General features: G+C 62.2%; 1 protein-coding gene across 1 annotated transcript in view; it reads right to left on the bottom strand.

Moving 5' to 3' along the window:
- ADCY1 (adenylate cyclase 1) overlaps positions 1 to 21,023 on the bottom strand; it is a 50,650-nt gene extending 29,627 nt beyond the window's left edge. Inside the window, exons 1-8 of the mRNA XM_036247217.1 lie at positions 20,354 to 21,023; positions 15,893 to 16,042; positions 11,440 to 11,558; positions 9,415 to 9,526; positions 4,543 to 4,670; positions 3,294 to 3,452; positions 2,237 to 2,378; positions 903 to 1,058 (exon numbers count right to left, since the gene is read on the bottom strand). Of these exons, the coding sequence (XP_036103110.1) occupies positions 903 to 1,058; positions 2,237 to 2,378; positions 3,294 to 3,452; positions 4,543 to 4,670; positions 9,415 to 9,526; positions 11,440 to 11,558; positions 15,893 to 16,042; positions 20,354 to 21,007 (1,620 nt within the window). The 5' untranslated portion in view covers positions 21,008 to 21,023. The remainder of the gene's footprint in view (positions 1 to 902; positions 1,059 to 2,236; positions 2,379 to 3,293; positions 3,453 to 4,542; positions 4,671 to 9,414; positions 9,527 to 11,439; positions 11,559 to 15,892; positions 16,043 to 20,353) is intronic.
- Between the last annotated feature and the right edge of the window lie 2,923 nt (positions 21,024 to 23,946).

The following is a 23,946-nucleotide window of genomic DNA, read 5'->3' as shown; positions in this document are numbered from 1 at the left end:
GGGCAGAGGGTCACCACCCTTAGAGCTTTAGGGAATCTCCGAACGCAAACTCAGCCAAAACCACAACAAATCCCCGAGGCAGTAAGCCACCTCCAGTGAGAGTCTGCGGGCGTCTGCTCCTTCCTGAGAAGTCTGTGAACCTCTGGTGAGGAGAGGCCTTTTCAAGGCACAGAACCCCAGAGGCAGAGGAGGAGGCATGAGGGGGAGCGGGCAGACCCGGGACGCAGTGATGGAGGAAGGCAGTGTGTCCCGGGGCATGGGCGTCGGTGCCACACGGGGGCTGGAGGGCAAGGACAGGAGACAAGGGGGGACACGCAAAGCTGCTCTCCGAGTGGTGGTGGCCAGACCTCGCTCCGGCTGCCGGGACGCGGCCCTCCTGCTAGAGGACGGGCTTCCCTGGAGGGAACCGGGGTCTCTGGCCAGGGTCACAGACACAAGGCAGGTGTGGTTAGAGTGGATGCTCAGGACCCCAGGTGCCCCAACTTAATGCCAGGCCCTCCCCCAGGACCCGGCCCCAACCCCAGCAGAGATCAGAAGGTCCAAAGGCGACTCTGACCCACGAAAATCCTGCAGCCAGGCCACCACGAGGGACGCTCGTCAGTGCCGGAGCTGGGTTCCACCAACCAGAGGAGCTCAGCCAAGGAGGCGCCTGCCTAGCACCAGACAGGAGCCCACACGGGAGGGCAGCCCTGGTGACCGACAGAGGCTCCAGGGCGGGACAGGAGGCCTGAGGCTGCAGATGGAGCGACAGGCACCTGACACTGGAACATCTGAGGGCAGGTTCGGACAGCAGCAGGGAGCCAGGCTGCAGAAAAGAACCACGGACACCAAGACCTCTGCAGGGGAGCAGAGAGGCCGGAGGGAGCGGCGGTGCACCTGGAGGCCAGGCTCAGCGGGCCTACCTTGTCGCCGCCCTCGCACGCCACGGCGTCAGAGAAGGGGATCTCGGCCTTGAACATCTTGCGGCACTGCATGAGCTGCACCAGCAGGTAGCACACCGTCTTGAACTTCATCCTTTTCGCCGGCTTTATGTCCGAGAGGATCAGCCCGGGGAAGATCTGTGTGGACACGCGGCGGAGAAAGGGCCTGAGCGGCTGCAGCCTGATTCTTGGCCCCCGAGAGGCTGTCCCAGGTCCCAGGACGAGGCATCTGCTCGGGGCCTGCTGTGCACCAGGCCTCGGGGACACGCGGGGACCACCCACCTCCTCTGAACCCAGAGCACCGGCCGGGGTCCTGGGCCGAGCAGAGTTGGGGCCCAGGTCTGGGTCAGCACGTGGCTGGTGAATGTCACCACGGCCCCGGGACCCTCCCACCTGTGCCGTCAAAGGCTCCTAGAAAGGCACTCCGACCTCAGCTCCTAAACCCCGAGACACCCCTTCTGCCTGTCTCCTTTTCTCTCTCCTTCACACCCTGAACTCCTCTGAAGGAGACAGCTCCTTACACTGGCTGCACCCTGCCCACTCACAGCACCGCCACACCCAACGCTGGTCCTGGAGCCTGCCGGGGGGTGGGGGGGCACCATGCAGGGCACCTGGGCTCCATCACCCACTCAGCACTTCCTCACGGTCCTCCCTGCTCAGCCCCACGTCCCTCACCTGAGCCCTGGGGCTGACTTGTAACCTCCATACTATCCACGTCACCTCCTCTGGGCAAGCTGCCACGCCTGGTCACATCCCTGCTGAGTGCACAGCCCCCCGTGCACAGACCCCCAGGCCCAAGCCCCACAGAGGGTGCTCTGACCTGTTTGTACAGAGGCAGTGAAGGCCCAGGGAGGGGGCAGGACGGCCCTGCCACTGAGGATACAGGGCTCAGAGATGACTCAGAGTGCTGCCACGTGTGCACACACACAGACACACACAGACACACACACAGAGACACACAGACACACATGCACACACGTGCACACACACATTCGCACACATGGACACACATGTGTGCGCACACGCACATGAACACAGACACGTGCAGACATACACACAGACACGTGCACACGCGCATGGACACGTGTATATACAAACACACATGTACGCACGCATGCACACAGACACACGTAAGTGCCCGTGCACGCGCACACACACGCACACAGACACGTGTATACACACGCACACATGCACACACGTGCACGCACACCACGCACGCCAAGGCCAGGCCCGGGGCAGGATGGGGTGGGGACGCCCGTGTGTGGGAGCAGCAGCCTGGAGAAGCACCGCAGGCCCGGGCGGGGTTCCAGGCCCACCTTCCGCCGGTGCGAGGGCACAATGAAGAAGGTTTCGATGTTGTGGGCTCTCAGGAAGCTGTGCCGCTCCTGCCCGTGGCCGGGCTCCACCTCGTAGTCGCCGTTCAGGCACGCCAGCGTCGTCTTGGTGATGTGGACCTTCCTGCAGGCGGGAGATGTGGGGCCGAGCGTGATGCCCGCAGCGCGGTCACGGTGGCTTCCCAGGCCCCGGCACCTCTGTCTGCGTGAGGCCAAGGTCCTGCAGGAGGGGCCTGGGCATCGCAGGCTCCACGCGGAGCACTGGGGCAGGGAGGGGGCTGGGGGAGGGCAGCGGGGGGAGTAGGTCCAGGGTGAGAGGAACCGAAGGGGAGAGGGGAAGCGAGCGCCCGGCCGCGGCAGGGAAGGTGGGGAAGGGGTGGCAGCGAGGCCACAAGACACGAGTCTGTCCCCGTCTGTCCCCGAGACCCCAGGGCAGGAGGCCCCGGCCGGGCACTGGGCGACGGGCAGGCAGCGAGAGGCAGGGCAGAGGTTCTCCCCCCGTGCCCGCGCAAGCAGACACGGTGTGCAGGTGTCTTGTTCACTGCCACCCTGGACCCCACAGCCAGTCTTTGCAGCCGCCTCAGGCACGTCCCGGCCACCCTCCAACAGAGGGAAGCGGATGGAGCCTCGCGACACCCACTAGGCCCCCCCTGTGCCAGGAGAGCACCCTCCCATCCTGCTCGGGGGTGACTGTTGTGGAACATCAAGCTTTGGCTTTGTGGACAGTTTGAAGAACATGAAGCCAGAGCAAGTGACTGTAATTAGCGAGCTTGTGAAGTGAGGGAGCTGGGAGACACAGTCCCGGGGGGCCTGTACCCCCAGCTCCAACCCCAGCACCTCCCTCAGGGAGGGAGAGCAGCGGAGAACCGCGGTCAGCACCCAGGACAGCGCCCAGCCTCCTGCGTCCTGCCTCCAGCTCTCGGGCTCCCCCTGGGTCCCCTGCCCACTTTGAGGCCCCCCAGAGCCTGCCCAGTGCTGGCCCCTCCCACACTGGGGGGGGGGCAGGCCCACAGCACCCTCCCTCAGCACCCTGACATACCCAGGCAGGCCCGCGGTCTCCATGACGTTGGCCAGGGTCACGTCGTTGGACCACACGTCATACTGCCACTTGCGCAGGCCCAGGACGCCGCAGAGGACGCGGCCAGTGTGCAGCCCCACACGCATGTTCAGGTCCACCTCGGTGGCCTCAGCCACAGACCTGCAACACAGACACGGGGGGCTGTGGCCCCGTCCTCTGCTCCCTCGAGGCCATGAGCACAGGGTCAGGCCTTGTGTGTTCCTGCTGCGGGTCCGTGTGTGGGGCCTGGACAGGCAGGAGCACAGAGCCCCTGACCCATCAGCCCCCGGCCGGTCCCCTGCCCCCGGCCACTAGCCACGCCACACAGTGTCACACCTGCCTGCCCCGCGCAGCCCAGGAGAGACAGGACCCTGCTCTGTGTCCTGCAACCTAGTCGGGCCCTCGTGCTGTTTGCTGGCTAAGGTTAGCGTGACAACTGTGGGACCACTGACAGTGCCCACGGCCCCGGAGCCCAGGCACCGTCAGGGTTTGACCCCAACCTCCCTGACTCCGGGTGGGGGCTGCAGGACAACCTGCAGGGAGGCCCGAGGCCCGGCACAGCATCAGAGGGCTCCCGGGCACCTGCAGGGACCGGCTCTCCCCCAGAATAACTTCCTCATCCATAGCAGTCAGGTCAGCAGGACAGAAACGGGAGGGAGGGACCAGGCAGCACCGGGAAGGCCCAGCACCTGGGAGAGCAGCCGGCGTCACAGCCGGGCCTCCGCCCAGGCCTTCCCTCACCACACAGAGGCCCTGGACTCTGCGTCCCCACCACTGACAAGGACCGGACCTGGCAACGCTGGCCGGGAAACGGCAGGTCAGCCAGTGTTCCAGGAACACGCTCCACAGACAGCGCTGCCCTGGGACCTGCCCCAGGAAGACGAGCACACGCGGTTCCCGGTCAAGAACTTGGCTGGTTTGAGCCAACTTGCCCTAGTGACCCCCTGACCACGTCACCCAGCCGCGCCTGACGGTCACTTCTTCCTGCGTAGCTAATGCGTACCTGGGATCACCACACGGAAATGCAGTCCCTACAAAGTGCGAAGGGGGGTCACGGAGACTCCGCAGACCGGGGGGACTTCCTCCTCCAGCCCCTCCCCTGCGGGCTGGCTCTCTGCGGCCCAGTGACCCACCTGGACCGACTGGCCAGGACAGCCCAGGCCCGCGGGGGCTCCCGGGGAAAACGGGGAGAGCATCCCGGCTGACGCCGCCGGGCCCCAGAGACACTCACGTGATGGTGTCGATCATGTCCAGGCCCATCTCCACGCAGCAGTGGGCGTGGTCGGCCTTGGGCTGGGTGAGGCCGGACACGCAGTAGTAGCAGTCCCCGAGGATCTTGATGCGCCGGCAGTGGTTCTCCTTCAGGCAAGCGGCAGGTCAGTGATGCTCTGGGCCGGCACTGCTCCTTCCACACCACTAGGTGCTGTGACCACGGCCACGGGGCGCAGCTCACACCGGGGCCCGGCCCCCACCCAGGATCCCCACGGACAGGGCGGCCGCCAAGGGCGGGCAGCCCCCCTGGCTGGGATCAGGGTTGCCCTGGATCACCCACACTTCCCCCACACCTGCACTCAGGCCTCCTCCAGGCAGGGGTCCAGCTGCTCGGCCCTCAGCCCACTGGCCAACCCCGCAGACCCTGCCCCAGGCCTCCCGCTCCTGTCCCACCTCCAAACTGCCCAGTGACACCGTCCCAGGCCTCCTGCATCCCGTCCGGTGGGCAACAGCCCCTGAAGGGCGGGGTTATGCCCAGAGCCAAGAACAGGTTCCCACTGCCTGTCACCCTGAGGAGCAGAGCTGGGACCAGGCCAGGTGGCCCCCTGACAGCCAGGCCGGGGCCCAGGCTCGTCCGCACGGCCCACACACGCAGAACTCTCCAAGCTGTTCCACCAGCTCCTGGAACCAGCCAAAGAGACATGGGCAGCGTCCAGCTCATTCACTTTCCCGCTAAGAAAACTGACAGCCAGTCGGGCCCATCCCCCGAACGACAGTGGAGCAAGGCAGAGCCCCAGACAGGGGTCGCCCCAACAATTCAAAGGGAAGGGACCAGCTTCCCAGATACACGTGGACGTCAGAGCAAACGAGATCTAACACGGAGCCGATAAATGGGGGAAAGGTCAGAAATGTGTGCACGTCCGCAGCCTCCGGCCATGGGTGAGGAACAAACAAACCGCCAGCCACTCTGGAGACCAAGGCAAACACCGCGTGTGTCCAGCCGCCGCGGCCGCTGTGCAGAGTGGTGTTTGCCCACAGCTGTGTGTACTTTTCCAGGCCTGCACGCATGACGGCCCCCATCCTGCGCACCCCACAGGCACTGACCGCCCAAGGGGAGCCGTCCCATGCGCCTCACGCAGGACTTGAGTAAAGGTGTGTTTTAAGAACATACACCACTGTCCATGCACAGAGCCAAGGAAAAGCCGTCGGTGAGGGAATGCGTCCTCAGGGTGGGGCTTCCTCAGCAAGTGGGGAAGACCTGATCCGAGCTTGCAGGGGGCCCTCCAGTGTCTGCCTGGAAGCCACGCGGACAGGGGCACAGCAGGAGGGGAGACGGGGGAGCTCAGGGAACAGCCGCAGAAACTGTCCAAATGAAACAAAAATGAAAGGAAACCAACAAGCCCGAAGTACCATCTGAGCTGCAGGCACCTGGTGTCCCTAAAGGAACAGGGAGGCATAAGAATACTCGAAAAGTGGTGGTAGAGTTTTTCCCAAACACGATGACACTGTCAACCCACAGACGCGAGGAACTCACAAGAGCGTGAGGGAAACCAGACGAGGCGCAGCCAGGCCAAGGGCCAGGCAGAGACCACCCGAGCCACAGACGGAGGAAGAGGACGGGTCGTGCAGAGGCGCAGACTTCTCCTTTTTTTTTTTTTTATCCTCACCCGAGGACATTTCTCCATTTTTTGTACAGATAGAGTGGGAGGTTAGAGAGAGCAAGAGAGAGAGAGGGAAACATCGATGTGAAAGGGACACATCGAGTGGCTGCCACCCGCACGACCAACCAGGGCCGGGGACAAACTGCAACCGAGGTACATGCCCTTAGCGGGAACCGAACCCGGGTCTCTCCGGACCGCAGGCGGACGCTCCAACCGCTGAGCCAAACTGGCCAGGGCGGAGCAGACGTCTCGAAAACCACGAGAGACGACCACACAGCAAGGCCTTTGAAGTTCCGGGGAAAATCTGCCCCCCAACATTCTATTCCCAGCAAAGAAACATTCCAGAAAACGAAGGACAAATAAGGAGTTTTCCCCAAACACGAAGCATTCGTCAGCTGCAGGCCCACACCACAGAAACAGAGGTTTGAGCTGTGTAGGCAGAGGACAGCGTGGAAATGCGCCACGTGTGTGCAGCGGAGTGAATGAGCGTGGATGTGGAGGCCACACAGCAAACATGGAGATACTTTGTTACTTATGGTTCTTGCGACAGAGCTGGCTGTATAAATAAACACAGTAGCAGAACAGAGCGTGTAGTACAAGCAAAAGCAAATGTAACAGTTTCATAAAGGCAGAGAAGAGGGAAACAGAGTCCCGTCAGGTGAGTGGACACCGGGAGTCTCGTGCGCACATGGCAAACCCCACAATGGAGCCTGTCGCACGTGACGTGTGGAAGCCAGACCCCAGGGAAACCACTAAAATAACAAGAGTCATAAATAAGCCAACAAAGGTGGCCGAAGGGAGCCGTGCACCTGCTCAGCGAATCTACAAAAAGGCAGGGAAAAGGGGGACGAGAAGCAATGGGATGAACAGGAGCAGATGGAAGCCAACAGGCTGAGCTGAGCCATGTGGACCACATGGGTGTCCGTCCAGACAAGGCAGAGGGTGTCCGATTAGACCAAATGCAAAACCTGACACTTTAAATAAACACTTGGCATTAAGACACAAACAGGTAAAAGACAAAGGGATGGAACAAGGTGTCTTCCAACCATCACAGGGACGTTGGGATGGCTGGATAGGCGTGGGGCGGAACAGACGACAGCACAGACTAACACCAAGACAAAGAGGGCAATTTGTTCATGAAAAAGAGTTAGTTCAGCCCTGGCGAGTGTTGCTCAGCGGTTAGAGCATTGGCCCGCGGACCGAAGGGTCTCAGGTTTGACTCCTGGTCAAGGGCACATACCTAGGTTGCAGGTTCGATCCTCAGCTCTGATTGGGGTCGTGTGGGAGGCGGCCAATCAATGTTTCTCTCTCTCTTTCTCTCTTTCCCTTCCTGCCTCCCACTCTATCTAAAACAAAAAAAAATAATCAACAGAAAAGTATCCTCAGATGAGGATTAACAAAAAATCAATAATAATAATAATAATACAAGTTGGACAGGAATTTATTAAAATAGAACGGAGAAATCAATGTAACCAAAAGCAACTTCTTTAAGAAAATCAATACATCAGTAGATGAATGGATTAAAAGGCTGTGGTACATGTACACAATGGAATACTATGCAGCTGTAAGAAGGAAAGATCTCTTATCCTTTGAGATGGCATGGAAGGACCTGGAGAGTATTATCCTAAGGGAAACAAGCCAAGCAGAGAAAAACAAACATCACATGATCTCACTTATTTGTGGAATATAATGAACTAAACAAACTGCTGAACAAAATTAACCCAGAGACATACAGGTGGGGTGCAGGCTGATAAGTCTCAGAGGAGGGGGGGTTGGGGGGGACAGATAAACCACAGAACTTACATGCATGTACGCATGACCAATGAACATAGACAACAAAGCTGGGGATGGGGCAGGGGGGAGGGGGAGGAGGGTGTCAATGGGGGGAAAATGAGAAACATCTGTAACAAAAACTAATAAATAAATTTTTGAAAAGACAGAAATAAGCCCTGGCCAGTTTGGCTCAGCGGTTAGAGCGTCCACCTGCGGTCTGGAGAGACCCGGGTTCGGTTCCTGCTAAGGGCATGTACCTCAGTTGCAGTTTGTCCCCGGCCCTGGTTGGTCGTGCGGGTGGCAGCCACTCGATGTGTCCCTTTCACGTCGATGTTTCTCTCTCTCTCTTCCTCTCTCCCTCCCACTCTATTTGTGCAAAAAATGGAAAAATGTCCTTGGGTGAGGATTAAAAAAAAAAAAAAAAAAGACAGAAAGAAAATGAATACAATGGACAACCTTTACCCAGAATGATCAGGAAAAGATGGAAGACACAAGCGACCACAGTCAGGAACGGTAGGGACGACACCACATAGACGCTACAGATCTCAGGGCCACAAGAAATGCAATGAACAGCTTTATCCTGGTGACTTTGACGGCTTAGATTAAAGGGACAGATGGAAAATAAGAAGAACCACCCGAAGCTCATTCAAGAAAGAAGAAAAACAGACAACCTGACTAGCCCTGTCTAAAGAGATTGGATTTGCAGTTTAAAAACTTCCGCAAATGGAACCCCTTGCCCAGGGGGCCACCGCCAAGCTCGCCGCACGCTGGGGCCCGCAGCGGCCCTGCCCCCACTCCCCGGAAAGCGGCAGGAAGAGCTGCCCCAGGCCTTCTGTGGGCATGAATGACCCTGACATCATGCTGGCAACACGAGGAAGCCGCAGAACCTCCTTCAGGAACATAAATGGAAAGATTCTAAATAAAGTTTTAGCAAATCAAAGCCAACAATACATCAAAATGATAACACAATACGCCCACGTCAGGCTGTCCCAGAAACGCAAGGTCGTGCTAACATCCGTCAGACGTGGGAGCGACCCATCGGATCAGCAGACTGAGAGGGGGAACCGCGGGGTCGGCCCGAGAGGCGCAGCCAAACCCTGGACACGAGCCAACATCCGGCTCTGAGAAGCTGCAGAGCCAGAAGGAAAAGCAACGGCCTCAACGCGGAACAAGCAGCCAAAGCACCACAGCGCTAACGTCATGCCTGGCAAAGGCACCTCCCCTCGAAGGTCGGAACAGACGAGGACGCTCGGGAGGGCCCGTGACAGCCAGTGACCTCCAGGCGGGGGTCCCCGCGGCCTCACTGCACTGGGGGTGCACCCCCTGCCCCAGGAAGCCAGTCGGTGAGCAGGGAACTGGCACTGGGTGACTGGGCTCCCCACTTCTGTCCATCTAGGCCACAGCCCCTGGGGACCCCAGACCCAGCTCCAGCGGCGTCGGCACACGGCCGTGCTTACCGTGGCCAGCTCGTCGAACTTGCCGAACAGCTCGTTGAGCAGCTTGACCAGCTCCTGGGCCGTGCACTGTGACGCCAGGCCCGTGAAGCCCACGATGTCCGCAAAGAGGATGCTGCAAGACACAGGGTGCCTGCCTGTCCACCCGGCACGACCCTGCCCTGCTCACAGTTTCCCTCCAGGTCACCCCGAAGCAATTCTCCCACTTACTCCTCAACCCAGGCTGGGAGCCAAAGCTCTGTTCTTCCCATGTTACAGGTAAGAAGACTGAGGTCAGCAGGTGGCCACAGAGGGAGATGCTGCAGCCACTCAGAGCCCCTGATGACCCTGGTGCAGCCTCAGCCCCACCACTCGTTGGTCAGGGACCCCTGCACACTCACCTCACTCACCAAACCTCAAAGTTGAGGACCACAGGGGTGTAATGACATTAAATGGAACCAAGCGTCCAGAGGAGAGGTTCGTCCTGCATGGGCTTGAAGGCTGCCCCGCACCATGGGCCCTCGCCCTCCCGGTCTCCAGGAGGACAACGCTGGTCCTCACTGAGGGGCATGGCAGTGGGACTGAGCACCCGCATGTAAGGAGCCCAGCCAGGTGGCGGTGAGCCACGCAGGCCGCACACAGGAGCCGCTCGAGGGACCAGTCTGCAGCACTGGACAGAAATACACGAGGTGTCCTGATCTGTGTGCACCTCGGGCCCAGTGAGCAGGGGGCACCACACCAGCAGCAAAGAACCACCACCTCCTGCCTGGGCGACAGGCAGAGCTACCCCAGACAGGCACACTCCGCTTGCTCTTTCAAAGGAAACACACCACTTAGAATAAAGTACTTTATAACATACTTTAAAAACAAACAAGCAAACATGAGCTTGTCCGGGGCGAGCTGGCTCACTCAGAGGTGCTCCTTGCTGTAACAGGGGGACAGTAAGCCCACCCACAGCTGTCACGAGACAGACAGACACAGGAAGAGGACACCTGCCCCAGACCTGGCACCCACGGCGACAGGGCTCAGCTGTGAGCCTTACACAGGACATTCCCAGCCCAAGGCCACGCCCAAACCTTAGGGACAGAGTTCAACCTCTGGGCAACACAGGAGAGAGATGCTAAGTAACAGGACAGGCAGTGGAGACAGGTGTCACCTGAGAAGCCACCACTGCACCACTGTGGGACCCTGCTTCCCTGCCAGGCAGGCTGACCCACACCTGCGCCCTCCTCCCGCAAACTGGGGACATCGGCCCACTTCAACCATCACTTCTCAGCCACCTCCATCACCCCTCCGTCACCTTCACCCCCTCCGTCACCCTCATTTCCTCCGTCACCTTCACCCCCTCCGTCACCTTCACTTCCTCCGTCACCTTCACCCCCTCCGTCACCTTCACCTCCTCCGTCACCTTCACCCCCTCCGTCACCTTCACCCCCTCCGTCACCCCCACCCCCTCCGTCACCCTCACCCCCTCCGTCACCTTCACCCCCTCCGTCACCTTCACCCCCTCCGTCACCCTCACCCCCTCCGTCACCCCCACCCCCTCCGTCACCCTCACCCCCTCCGTCACCTTCACTTCCTCCGTCACTTTCACCCCCTCCGTCACCTTCACCCCCTCCGTCACCTTCACCCCCTCCGTCACCTTCACTTCCTCCGTCACCTTCACCCCCTCCATCACCTTCACCCCCTCCGTCACCTTCATTTCCTCCTTCACCTTCACCCCCTCCGTCACCCCCACCCCCTCCGTCACCCCCACCCCCTCCGTCACCTTCACCCCCTCCGTCACCCCCACCCCCTCCGTCACCTTCACCCCCTCCGTCACCTTCACCCCCTCTGTCACCTTCATTTCCTCCTTCACCTTCACCCCCTCTGTCACCTTCATCCCCTCTGTCACCTTCACTCCCTCCGTCACCTTCATTTCCTCCGTCACCTTCACCCCCTCCGTCACCTTCACCCCCTCCGTCACCTTCACCCCCTCCGTCACCTTCACCCCTGCCATCACCTCCACTTCAGCTCCCAGGCTGTTGGCAGCTGGCCAGTGCACCCTACCTCACATTGTCATGCCGCTGGATGTAAATCTTGTGGAAAATCCTCTCAGGGGGCTTCAGAAAGTCCTCTTTCATCTCCATGGCGACATTCCGGGGCAAAAGACTCATGAGCAGCCGCTCCTGGATGGGAGAGACAGCGGTGTGCTCCACGGGGCCCTCCTGCCCATCCTTCAGGCACCCACCCAGGAGGAGGGGCTGCAGACCCTCCTCACTCAAGGCCCACAGCAGACCAGTCCCGCAGCCCCTGCCCAGCCCCAGGGCTGCGGTGGGTAGTGCCCAGGCCTGGACAGCCACTGCGCAGGTACCTCCATCCCGGAACACCCCTCCATCAGTGTTCCTGAACTTCCAGCCACTCACAGCGCCCCCACCTGTCCCGTGCAGCCCACCGTGGGCCCCGGCTTCTCCAGGCGGCGGTCACAGGAAGGAACCCAGGTCCTCCAGCCCCGCTGCCCACCCTGCGCGGGCCGTCGAGTCGGGCTAGGAGAGGTCCCGCCCCTGGGACAGACAGGGCCCTGTTCCTGCTGCGTAAGAGGCTTGGACCCAACATGGCATCTTCTTTTGCCCTCAGCTGACTCTCCCTGGTCTCTGGGAGCCAGGTATTCTCCCCGCCAGGGGACAGGATGAATGTCTGGGCTTTTCCAGAGAAGCACTGCCCTGAGGACTCTGCCACCCTCCTGGGCCCCAACTTCCTCTGCCCCCCGCCCGGGGTCCTACCTGACCTCGCCCTGCTGGCCCTGACTGTCTAGCCACCGGGGCCTGAGGCCCACTACTCCCTCAGTCTCTCACACCTCCTCCCACCTGCTTTGGGAAGAAAACCAAAGAAGAGAGTTCGATGCCACGTGGAATGAATGGGCCATCCTTCTGAGGAAGGTGGACCTGGGGTGGGGGTGCAGAAGAACAACCCCCTCCTCACTTTGCCCCTCCAGCAGCCCCATGGAAATTACCAACCTCTAGAAAAAACAAGAGAGAGACGCCCAACGCTTGAACCCGGGACGCAATGGCACGTCACGGCTGGCCCCGCAGACATCACAAGACGAAGGGGACTAGAAACAACCCGCCACACAGAAATCTGACATTTTCAAAAAACACCAATATCTCAAAAAGCACAAATTACGACAACTCACCAAATGTGAAATAAATACAATGAATAAAATACTTGACTAGTTCCATATCTATTAGAGAAACTGCATTCTTAATTTTAAAATCGGTAAGAAAAATGTCCAGAGCCCGACGGTTTTACTGGAAGGGTATGCCAAGCGCCAAAGAAGACAGAATTAACACTAACTGTACACTGAAGCTTCCGCAGAAGACAAAGGAACACATCCCAATTCATTTTACAAAGTTAATATTATCTGACACCAAAATCATACAAAGAGAGGAAACTCCAGACCAATGTCTCTGAAGAACACAGATATAAAAACCTTTAACACAATGATTAGCACCTCAGCAATACATAAAAACCTGACTCGGGGGTGTGGGGTCAGGGGTGCAAAGCCAGTTCAATGCTGAAGTATCACTCCATGTTGTACACCATGTCAACAGGACAAAATAAAAATCACACGGTAATCGATACAGAAAAAACATTGGCAAAATTCCACATCCATTCATGATGAAAAGTCTCGGGAAATTAGGAAGAAGGGGAGCTTCCTCGTCTGGATAAGGAGCATCCAGAAAGAGCCCCGGTTCACGTCACACTCGGGGTGGCGCTGGCCCCTTCCACACCCCGTGTGCACGGCCTGGAAGGTCCGGTCGGTGCAGGAGAGCGAAGGAAATGAAAACCACAGTGACATGTCCCAACACACCCGTCAGAACTGCTGCCACAGAAGACAGCGATGCCGCCACATGCTGGCGAGATGGCAGACACACGGGATCTGCCGGGAAGGGAAATGGCAGGAAGCCGGTTTCACGATTTCTCCACAAACGCAGCCCCCACGCGCCCCCGCCGCGCACGCCAGGAGGTAAGACTTGTGTTCACGCAAAAGCTGCTCCCAAATGTTCGAATGTTCGTGGTGACTTCGCTCGTAAGGACCCCAGGCTGGGGCCCCATGAGGTGCCCTTCAGCGGGCGAGGGGACGAGCCGACGGTAGCCCAGCCCGACAAATGCAACCCCACGAATCTGCGTCCTGTGTGGTTCCGCCCCCAGGAAACGGCACCGATTCCCCTGGTGTTGTGTTCGGCGGGTCTGCAGAACCTCTGGGCTCGGGGTTTCCTCTCCCAGGAGCGAGTCACTGGGTCGGTTTCTCCCCAGAGTTCTTTTTCTCCTAGAACTGGTTGGGGTAACTGACACCATTCTGGGAATCGGTCCACGTTCTCCAAGCTTTCGGATGCTCTGGCACCAGGCCCTCTGAGTTTCTCCCTACTGTCTATTTTTAACCCGCCGTTACCTGTGGCTGCGAATTCCCGCCCCTGAGACTCGTTTCGCCCCATGTGGGCTCCAGGGCCTTTCTCGCTCAGAGAGCCAGTTCCGACACCCTGCTCAGAAACGGCGAGAGGCCGACAGACCTCCACAGCGTCTGGGCCATTTCGTGGTGGTGTCTTCGACCCGAACCCCCGTGTGAGCCTTGTCAGGGTGGGAGTCCTGAGACTTCGGGATCTGGGCTCCCCCCCCCCCCCCACCCCCGCCACTGGCCACTTTCCTTCCCAAGTCCACAAAATTCTCCTCCCAGCCCCCGTTCTCAGACTACAAAACAGAACCAAGTTCCTTTATGTTCAACTACGAAGCCGAGGCCTGGATTCGCTTAAGGAACCCAGAAGCCAGGCCGAGGCCGCCGTCCCTGCTCTGCCAGTACCCTGCCCGGCGGTGGGGCAGCGGGAAGACGGTCACCTCAGCGTCCCATGGCCTTCTCGCAGGAGCGGCCTCGGGACCCCTCAGCATGGGGCAGAGAGCCTTCCAGAGGTCAGTGTCCACTGTGCAGACCGGCCCCGCCCGCCCTCCCCCGCCCTCTGCCTGTGGACGGCCCTGAGACGCACGGACAGTCATTCTAGAACGTCCACCGCGGACACAGCGCAGGAGGCCTCGCTCTTCGAGATTCGGGGTGGCCACGCCTGTCTGCGTCCGTGGGAGCAGGGCCGGAGACCCACCAAACTCAGATTTTGCAGCAAAGAAGTCAAACTTTGTTTTGAAATGACCTCTCTCGGAAACAGCCTGGCGAGGTGACCTCAACAGCAGGCTCTCAGTTCTAAGCCATAAAGGAGGGTGTTCCTGGTGCCACAGCAAGTGCCACCTTCCTCCCGGGGTTCCCTAACTCGGCCACGACAGCCCAGACACGCGGGGATGATCCCAGCCACGGACACTGAATCCCATCCCCACGCGAAACAGCCGGCAGCTGGGACCGACTCGGGGTGTCTGTGTTTCAGGGCAGGTCCTTTGTCCCCCCCCCCGACCCTGGGGGCCAGTGGTGGCCACACAGGTGCAGACCTGTCCTGCGAAACCACCTTGGCACCACCAGGAGATACCGAGAGAGGAAATAACTCGCCAGCCTCACCTGATGCTCCCGCCGACCCCCCGCAGGTCCTCACCTCTGCTGCCCCACAGCCTGCGCCTGACACCCCCCACCCCGTGCAAAGCCCTGACTCACTCTCAACGTCTCCCTCCCCTTGCACCTCCTTGCACAGAGGCCATGCGCCCCCTAGGCACCCCTGCTCCTGCTCCACCCAGCAGGGACCCTGCTCCCAGCCCCTCGGCCGGTCCAGCCCCTCCTGCTGCCAGCAGAAGCCGACGGGGTGCTCTTACCCACACAGCGACCATCCCGGAGTGGGGCCCCAGAACCCCTCTCAGGCTGGGGTGCATTCCTCAACACTCCCTCCCAGAACTGGGCATGTCCCCAGCACCCCTCCCAGAACGGGGTGCATCTCACTGGCTCAGGGCCTGGAGAAGACTCCAGCAGAGCTGCTGAGTTGAACTGCTCTGTTACTGAGCTGAAACATGAAAACAGAGACCATGACAACCCCGTGCGGCCGGGGCACCCCTCACCTGTAACTCGGGGAGGTTTTCACACCTCCAGGCAGCTCCGGGACAGCCAGGCAGTCCCTGGGGAGCCTGGGCCTGTGCCTGAGCCCGAGAGGTGGCCCAGCCCAGTCCGAGCCTGTGTTCCCCTCCGCCATCCCAGAAAGACAGAGCTTCCTGGGCCGTTGAGGCAGGGAGTGGACCTGAGTGTCAGTGACAAGGGACAGGCCGCCTGGGGAGACAGCTGCCCTGTGACTGCCCTGCGGGCCTGCACCTCCATCAACAGAGACGGCCCAGCCGGTCCGGCGCTGACTGGCCAGAGAACTCGTGGGAAATGACCAACCCACGCTCCCTGTCTCGTTCCCCAACGGCTCCTCCGTGAAGCCACAGAGGAGAGGACAATGACCCACACATCCGAAAACGTGAGAGACTGCGCTTCCCCCCAGAGAAGTGGAGCTAGAGGGACGGAGGGACCGAGGGACGAGGGACGGAGGACGGCCACACCCACCTGCTTCTCGTTCTCGTCCTCCAGCCTCAGTCGGTCCTCGATGCAGGTGCGCGCCTGCAGGAACGCCCTCCTCTGGGCGCGCTCGGCCAGGAGCCTCACGAACACCCCGTACATGTTCACGCCCACGAACAGCAGGGCGTTGGCACCAAGCTGGAAGGGAGAGACACGGCCGGTGGGCAGGCGCTCCCGAGTCCCTCCGACAAGCAGCCCGAAAGGGCCACAGCGGGGCCTCTGCTGGTCCGCGATGGCTGTTCCCCACCTGTGTCCCCGGCACTGCAGGGCTCCTGCTCCTGGACTAACCAGAAATACTGCCACACGGACTGGCTGCCCCTCAGGATGACACGCACAGGCCCCGAGACCGCAGGCCAGAGACCCAGTGGGAGGGCGGGAGCCTGAGTAGGATGAGCTGCAGGACACGGAGGGGAGACAGGTCCACCCGCGCACGGACCGGAGTGGGGTGGGGACCAGGGTGGAGACAGCGGTGTGCGGTCTGCAGCCTTCGGATGACTGCGACGGGCTCCTGCCCTCCAGGGGACGGACGGACACAGCTGCGTTGGCAGTGACTTCCGTCTGGAGAGGTCAGAGCTGTTCGCAGGGGACCGGAGACAGACCAAGGGATGTGAGTCTATGACCCCAGCACTCAACGGACGTCTCCGAAAACAAAAGGGTGAACTCGCGTAAACAGTATGGACGGAGCGGCTTCCAAGCCCACCGTGCACCTCCACTCGGACGCTGAGACCAGGCAAAGGGGCTCTGCCCTGGGCGGAGAGCAACAGTGTTTCCTCAAGTGCTGTTCGCGAGAGTAACGAGAGAGATGACAACTACCGTCTGGAAATTAGAGACACTGTTTAGAACCAGGTCCCTGTCCTGTTATCTGCACCAACAGCAACGCCTTCCTGCTGTGGATGTTACCGCTGCCGTCCCTCCTCATAGCTACATCGCCTCTGTCTCCTAATCAGAACATCGTGTGGGCTTCCGGCCGAATCAGTGCTTCCCAAATCGCTCTGCTTGTGGACACAACGAAACGCTTGCTGCCTCTCACTCTGAAAGGCCTGCCCCTTGGGGGTCGCAGTCAGCAGGCTGGGCAGAGCCCGTGCAGTCTCACCCACACCTGCCAGGGTGGGCGCACACTGCACATCTCAGACTGACCGAGGGCCGCGCCCCCTGGAGACCACCACACGAGGACCCTCGGCCAGCCAGAGAGAGAGCTGCCCCTGGGACAGGCACACGGGACAGGTCCTCTAAAAACAGTGCCCACTCTGACCCTGAACACCCCCACGTGACCTGACCATCTCCACGTGGCCCTGGTCATCGCTCTCTGACCCTAGTCCTCTCCACGGTGACCTTGGACATCTCTAGTCCCTTTAAACCTGGGCATGTCTCCCAGCTGGACGCTGCACGTGCGAAGCAGGTGCATGCAGGCTGGCTCCGGTGGTGTGGTGCCAGCTTCTCACCAGGCCGGGCGGCTTCGCCTGGGGACCGTGCTGGGTCCTGGTGGTCAGGCCATCTGCTGCGCTGGGGCCTGAGCTCGCGCTGGCCTGTTCACAGAGGCCTGGTGGCAGCTGGGAGGCCAGCGAGAACGGAACAATGAGTGATTTCTGCAGAGTCTGTGTCCGCACCACTGGGCGTGTGTCACAGGCCTGCGGGCACAGCAGGGCCATCGCCACACAGAGCACCTCCTCCCGGGGGACACAGAACCACTCTGGCTCCCAGCCTCGGTTCAGTGTTTCGAAGACGCAGAACACATGACACGTGGGACACCCAACCTCCCTGGAGACGGCAGCAACCCCTCCCCAGAGGCTGCCGCCAGCACCCCGTCTCCAAGGGCCTGCCATGGAGTTCTCAGTGGCCATCTCCTCAGGACGGGCACCGTCGGTGGGGCCAGGGGCCGGGTCAGCCCAGCACAGGGACTCAGGATGCCAAAGGCCTGCTCACGGGCCAGCGAGCGTGGGTGAGGAGGGCAGGCCTCCCCATGGAGCCAGGGTGGGCGGTGGGGCTGAGGGGCAGACTGGGCTGGGAGTTCGTTCGGTCATGGGGGAAGCGGCTGGTGTGGTGGGAGACAGGCCACCTGGGAGCCCCACCTTGTCACACCTGCACACCCACCTCCTCTGCCCCTTCCTCTACTCTGGCCTGATGATTCCCGGGAAAGCGAGGCCCACCTGGTTGCCCAGTCGGCACTGTCTGAGCTGCTCATCTGGAGAAGGAGCCCCCCGACCTGCCTCAGGTCAGCCTCTGTGGGCAAGGGTGGGGTCTCCCCTTGCTGAGTGCCTGGATTCGCCCCCGGGGGGTCCCTGCACCTGGCTGACCTGCCCCCAGCGAGGCAGACAGCCCTGCACACCTGTTTTCCTGCCTCCTTCACTCACACCTCCGTGATCAGGGCCTCGGCAGGGACGAGGTGACAACGCAGAGAGAAGCCCAGACGGGGCACCTGGCAGCAAGTGTGGCCGAGACAGGGTTTTGGGTCACAGACAGCAAAGCAGGCTGTGAGGGACCCCAGCTCGGGGAAGGGCGGGGAAGCGGAGCAGGGGGGGCAGGACGGCCATAGATGGGCTCCGGGAATGTGGGTGCCCTCTCTTTCACTGGCGTCAGGAGAGACACACCCAGCCCCCTCCCCACATGCTTCTCGGCATCCACCCCATCGATCTGTCACTGTCACCAACACCCGCATCCACTGTGAACCCGAATACATTCTACTGAGGCAGGAGATTCAGAATCCAAGCTTTTCCCACGTGAATTTCTCACCTTTGCCACAAGCCTGCAGGGCAGCTACAGGGAAACCCAGGCTCAGCGAGGGAAGGACCTGCACTGCCCAGGAGGGCACAGCCAGGAGCAGTGACTCCCCCCAGATGGCTGCCCTCTAAGAACCTCCTCCCAGGAGGGGGTCCTCCCCCTAGCACACAGGGCCCCTCCTCCTGGGGACAGGGCAGAGACTGTGCCCAAGGCTCCCTTGACACACTGTTTCCACTCCTGTAACCTTTGATTCTCTGACATGCGTGGAGGCTGGACAGAGCCTCCTTCACTGAAAAGGGGCAGCAGACAGCAAGCCCAGCGCAGAACCGGCAGCCACGGGGCCTCCCCGCCCGCAGCTGCCCACCTGCCTCTGTGCCTCCCTCGGGGTCCCTCGAGGGGATGTCATCCTGGCTGGGGGTGGGGGGAGCTGACTATGGGGCCAAGCACACATAGATCGGAGGGTTGTGGGGGCAGAGCTGTAGAAGTGACCCCCCAGAAGGTCAAGCAAGGCCAAGTGCTGCCCACAGGAGGTGAGCACCAGGCAGGCTGGAGAACTGGACCTCTGACCTACCCCCTCCCCCACCCCGCCGCTCCCCAGGGCACGCAGCCCTTTTCCCTTCTCTCCGCCTTCACCCCTACTTCTCTTCCTTCGCTCTCCCCCAAACTCCCTCGAGGTACTCCATCTTCCTGCCCTCCCAGCCCCACCCCCTCTCTGGCCCCGAAATGCAGGTCCAGAATTGTGTCTCTCCAGTGGGTCCCAGGGCTCCTCCGACCAGGGGGGTCCAGGGCATCACATCCAGGGGGGCCTACCTCATGCCCCCCCTGACTCCCATCCCCCACCAGTTGTCTTGTGCTTCCAGCTTCCCCTCTTCACCCCCTTCCCCCATCTCCTCCATCTGCCGCCTTCTCCCCCACCCCTCTGGTTCCCACCACCCTCTGGCTAAAATGTGGCCTGAGGCAGAAGCAGGAGGGGGGCGGGGCAGCGCCTTCGGAAAAGCTGGAGAGCTCTGAAAGCCCCTCTGGCAAAGGAGGGTCCCTGGGAAGGGACTGTGTCCCCACCACCTCGCCCCCCAGCCCAGACAACAGTGACAAAGTTCAGCACTGTGAGCCAGGCCAGAGCCCCAGTGGACCAGGGGTGGTAGGGACCGGAGCCCTGTGCTACCTTGGCAAACCCAGGCCTCTGGACGGGGAGGGGTCCACCCCAGGAAGCCAGGGTGACAGGAAGGGGCCAACGTCATTTTCCCCTCCCCACGCTCCCCAGGGGCTTCATGGCTGGGAGGGGGCTCTTCCAGCCTCCCCGGCGCCCCAGGTGCACACAGGAGAGAGGCCCCCAGCCAGCGGGGAGCCCTGACCTCCTGGACTCGCTCTCCGCACCCACTTTCCAACCCTCCTTCGAGGATGGGTGCATCCGGAGCAGCGGACCCCGCGGCCGTCTGGGCGGCTCACAGGCTGCCTGACCTTGGGGCGATCCTTGCCCTCCCCACACCCCACACCCCACACCCAGAGGCGCGTGTGCACTGTAACTCGGAAAAGAGCCCAGCCCCAGTGCCAGCCCCACCGGTCCCCAACTCGCTGAGTGACCTTGAACGCTGCCCCCCCAAAACCGGGGCCTCAGTTTCCCCACCTGCCCAATAGGTAGAGTCGCCCCTGGTACCCAGCGGTCCCAGCGTTCCCAGTCCCTCCCGGACAGGTGTGTCCCAGAGCCGAGGGGGGGCGCGCGCCGACACCTACCGTCCTCCAGAGACGTGGGCGCTTGGCAGGGACCAAGGTGGCCGTGACCACCAAGTGCGAGGCGGCCACCACGAGCCCGAAGCCGATGGCCAGCAGGCTGCGCACGGGCAGCAGGGAGTAGGACACGAAGGTGACCAGGAGGAGCTGCCACACGCCCTGGTCCGCCGCCGCCCGCCCCGCCGCCGCCCCGGCGTGCAGTCCGGCGGGGCCCCCGAGCGCGAAGGGGCAGCAGAGCAGCGCGAAGGTGAGGCTGAAGAACAGCGCCAGCTGGCCCACCTGCCGCAGCTGCGGCACCTGCAGCGAGCGCACGTTGGTGACCACGAGCAGCGCCAGGAAGAGCACGCAGTGCGCGGGGTGCGAGCCCTTGGCGAGGCCGGGCGCGGGCCCCTGCGCGCCCAGCAGCTCCGCCAGCGCCAGCGCGCCCGCCAGCAGGCTGAGCACCGCCAGCGCCTTCAGCGTGGCCGCCTGCTCCAGCCGCAGCGTGTAGCCGCGGAACAGCGCCTCCAGCTCGGGGCACGCGAACTCCTCGTCGCACGCCCGCAGCCCGCGCCGGCCGCCCGGTTCGGCCGCCCGCTCGGCGCCCCCGGGCTCGCCCGCGCCGCCGCCGCCGCCTCCGCCTCCGCCGCCGCCTCGGCCGCGCGGCGCCCCCGCCATCTCAGCGCCATGCAGCGGGCGCGCCCCTCGCCGGCCGGGGCGCCGGGGCGCGGGCGGCGAGGCGCCGGGGCGGGCGGGCCGAGTTGGGGCGCCGGCTGCCCCGCGCGCGCGCCCCGAGCGCGTCCACTCCCGCCCGCCGCGCCTGCGCACTGGCGCCCCCCGCGCCCCCGCCGCGGTCCTCTGGCGACCGCGCTGCGACAGCCGAGCCCAGAGCCGCCTGGCTGGGCGCGCACGGCCCACGCGCGTCCCCACCGCGCCATCCGTGCCCCCCGCCGCCGGAAGGGCTGCGTGACCTTGGGCGCCCGCTTCGCCCCGCCTAGCCTCAGTTTCCCCGCTCGCGCGCGGTGCCGCCCGCGGTGCCGTCTTTGGGGCCGTCTCTGGGGGAGTTAAAAATGCTGAAACCACGCGCTGTTCCCCGTGGAGGGTTAATCCTGCCAAATGTACCCCCACCCCAATATAACCAGACCCCTCAATTCTGGAGGAGCTCGAGGTGCTGTCCGCGCCCAAGGCCAGGTCCTCAGAGACGCGAGGCGCGGAAGCGGTGCCGAGGACCCAGGGCGGGAGGAAGGGGGCGGCCCGCGGTGGCCCCCTTTTTCTCGTCCCTCCCCTCCCCCTGCACGCGGGACCCTCCCCGCGGCGGGCTGTGTGGACAAGGCTCCTCCAAACCCCGGGAGCGAGTGCGGGGCGCAGGCGCTGTGGCGAGGTGCCGAGGCCCCGCGGTGAAGCGGAGCTGGGGGCGTGGGGTGCGGTGGTGCCCCAGGGGCCCGATGGAAGCCCCGCAGCTGCAGCAGTTAGGAAGCCGGTGTGGAGGCTGGTGCGGACAGGAACGGAGAGGGGCGCTGCGGTTGCCCCAAGGGGGGGCTGGAAGCCCCGGTGACCGCAGCGGATGACTCCCCGCCCCGCCAACGCTGGGCGCTGCGCTCACACTCACTCCCTGTAGGAATGGCCTCGGGCCAGAGCTCCACCGGTGTCATCTCCCTTGCTGCCCACAGTGGCCCAAACAAGAGGATCCCAGGGCAAGGGGCCCCAGGAGGGATGCGAGGGGGTGAGGACTCAGCGGAGGCCCTGACTCCTCCGTGCAGACGGACTGGGAACTGGGGTCCCATGAAACCAGAGACCAGGAGGTTGGCCCTCGGCGGGAGATCCCCCCTGGCCTGCTTCCAGACCTGGGCGGCCCGGGGATCCCAGCGGCTCTAGGAGTGAGAGCCCCCTCGCCCCCCTCCCTCCCCCTTTTGTTAGATGGGCCTAAGGATTAGAACTTGAGGTGTGTTTGACGTCTCTCTGGAATCAGTGTTCCTTAAGCCACGTAAAGTTGCCATTTTTTTGTAAAAAGGCCCAAAGTGGTCACATAGCCACTCTGACCGAGGTAGAGATGGCACCTTGTCTGTCCAGGCCAGGACTTCTGTCCGCTCCGTCTGCCACAGCTCACATCAGCAAGTGGTGGTGGCCCCAGGTCCCGCCTCCCCTCCCCACCCCCAGTCCCTAATCCCCCAAACGCCACCACTTTGGCCGTCCAGTCACTTGTCTTCCTCCCCTCTTGGAACTGGTGCCCGAAGGGTAGCCACTCACCAGACCCCTGGGCCCCCTTCTTCCTGTGGCTGACCAAGCGTCGTCCGCCATCATCTTGTCCCCTGCCTTCCCCAGAGGGTAGCACCGTCTGCAGGACTTCTCTGTCCAAGTATTGAGTACAAAGGATGGAGTCTCTGGTTAAATGATGGGGTGTGGCTTCTGTCCTGGTGGTATCATGAAAGGAAGGCCGAGTAATGTCCAGAACTCGGTCAGTTTCCATGCCGAAGTCATGGGGGCACGCTCGCAAACCAGCAGCACCCTGCTCCCTCTCCCGCCAGACTTCACGGGCGGGGTCAGACCCTGCTTTTCAAAGAGCCTGTGACGGTTTTGTCAGGGCTGGGGTCTTGGGGCACACACGCTGCCCTAACGCAGCCCCCAGGGCCCTGTGGCGCAGTGCCCGGGCACCGTCCTGTGGTCCCATTTCCTCCTCATGGCACCTGGGCAGAGGCTGACTCCTTCCTGTGTGGATGGAGAGGCCGACAGGGGCGCGGGCCGAGTCTCAGGCCGGATGAGCCAGAGCCCGGTGGGTCAGCCCCTGGACGGCGTCCCAGCAGCGGGTGGACTTGTCCTGCGACATGTCCGTCTTCTCTCCCCATCTGCTATGAACGCAGAGGGCCCCAAGGGCAGTGTGCAGTCGGGGTGGCGGGGACGCTACCTGACAGGCAGTGATGTGTGCACCCCGAGCCTCTGTGGGCATCACCAGGTGAACTGTGTCCCCCCAAATTCATGTGTCGAGGTCCTCACCCCCAGGACCTCAGAATGTGACCTTGTTTGGAAATAGGTTGTGGCGGGTGTAGTGAAGAGAAGGCCATGCTGGAGTGGGGGCCCCAATCCGACATGACGTGTTCTCGCACAGGGGGACATCTGGGGACAGACCCGCACCCCAGCAGGACACCGTGAAGACTGGAGAGGCTGCCACAGCCTGAAACATCCCCACCCCACCCCGAAGCCTTCAGAGGGAGCGGCCCGGCCCACGCCTGGGTCTCAGCCATCGCGGCCCCTCCCTCGGCTGTGAAGAAGCTTCCAGGGTCTGAGCCCAGCCTGGGGGCTTCATCACTCGACAGGGGCTTCTGAGCGGGACAGCGCCAAGTTCCTCCTCTTCGGCCAGAGATGTGGCTCCCAGTTGAGCGTTTCTGCCCCACACCACGCTGTCTCAGCGCTGAGCTCCCCACGCACTGAGCCACTGTGGAAGGAGGCGACTGGGGGTCCACAGGGAGCTGCGTCCAGTCAGGTTGGCTGTGTCCAAGCGTTTCTCGGTCCTCGCATCCCCCGCACGACAGGCCCCGTGAGCGTGGAAATGGAGGAACCCTGAGCCCGCTGACATGCGGGGCTCAGCTCGGTCCCTGGGGGTGGCAGGCACAGCGCCACTC

Source organism: Molossus molossus, unplaced genomic scaffold (genome assembly GCF_014108415.1).
Source record: "Molossus molossus isolate mMolMol1 unplaced genomic scaffold, mMolMol1.p scaffold_m16_p_7, whole genome shotgun sequence".
NCBI classification, from domain to species: domain Eukaryota; kingdom Metazoa; phylum Chordata; class Mammalia; order Chiroptera; family Molossidae; genus Molossus; species Molossus molossus.
The sequence above is the reverse complement of the archived record's forward strand: the minus strand, read 5'-3'. Positions and strand labels throughout refer to the sequence as shown.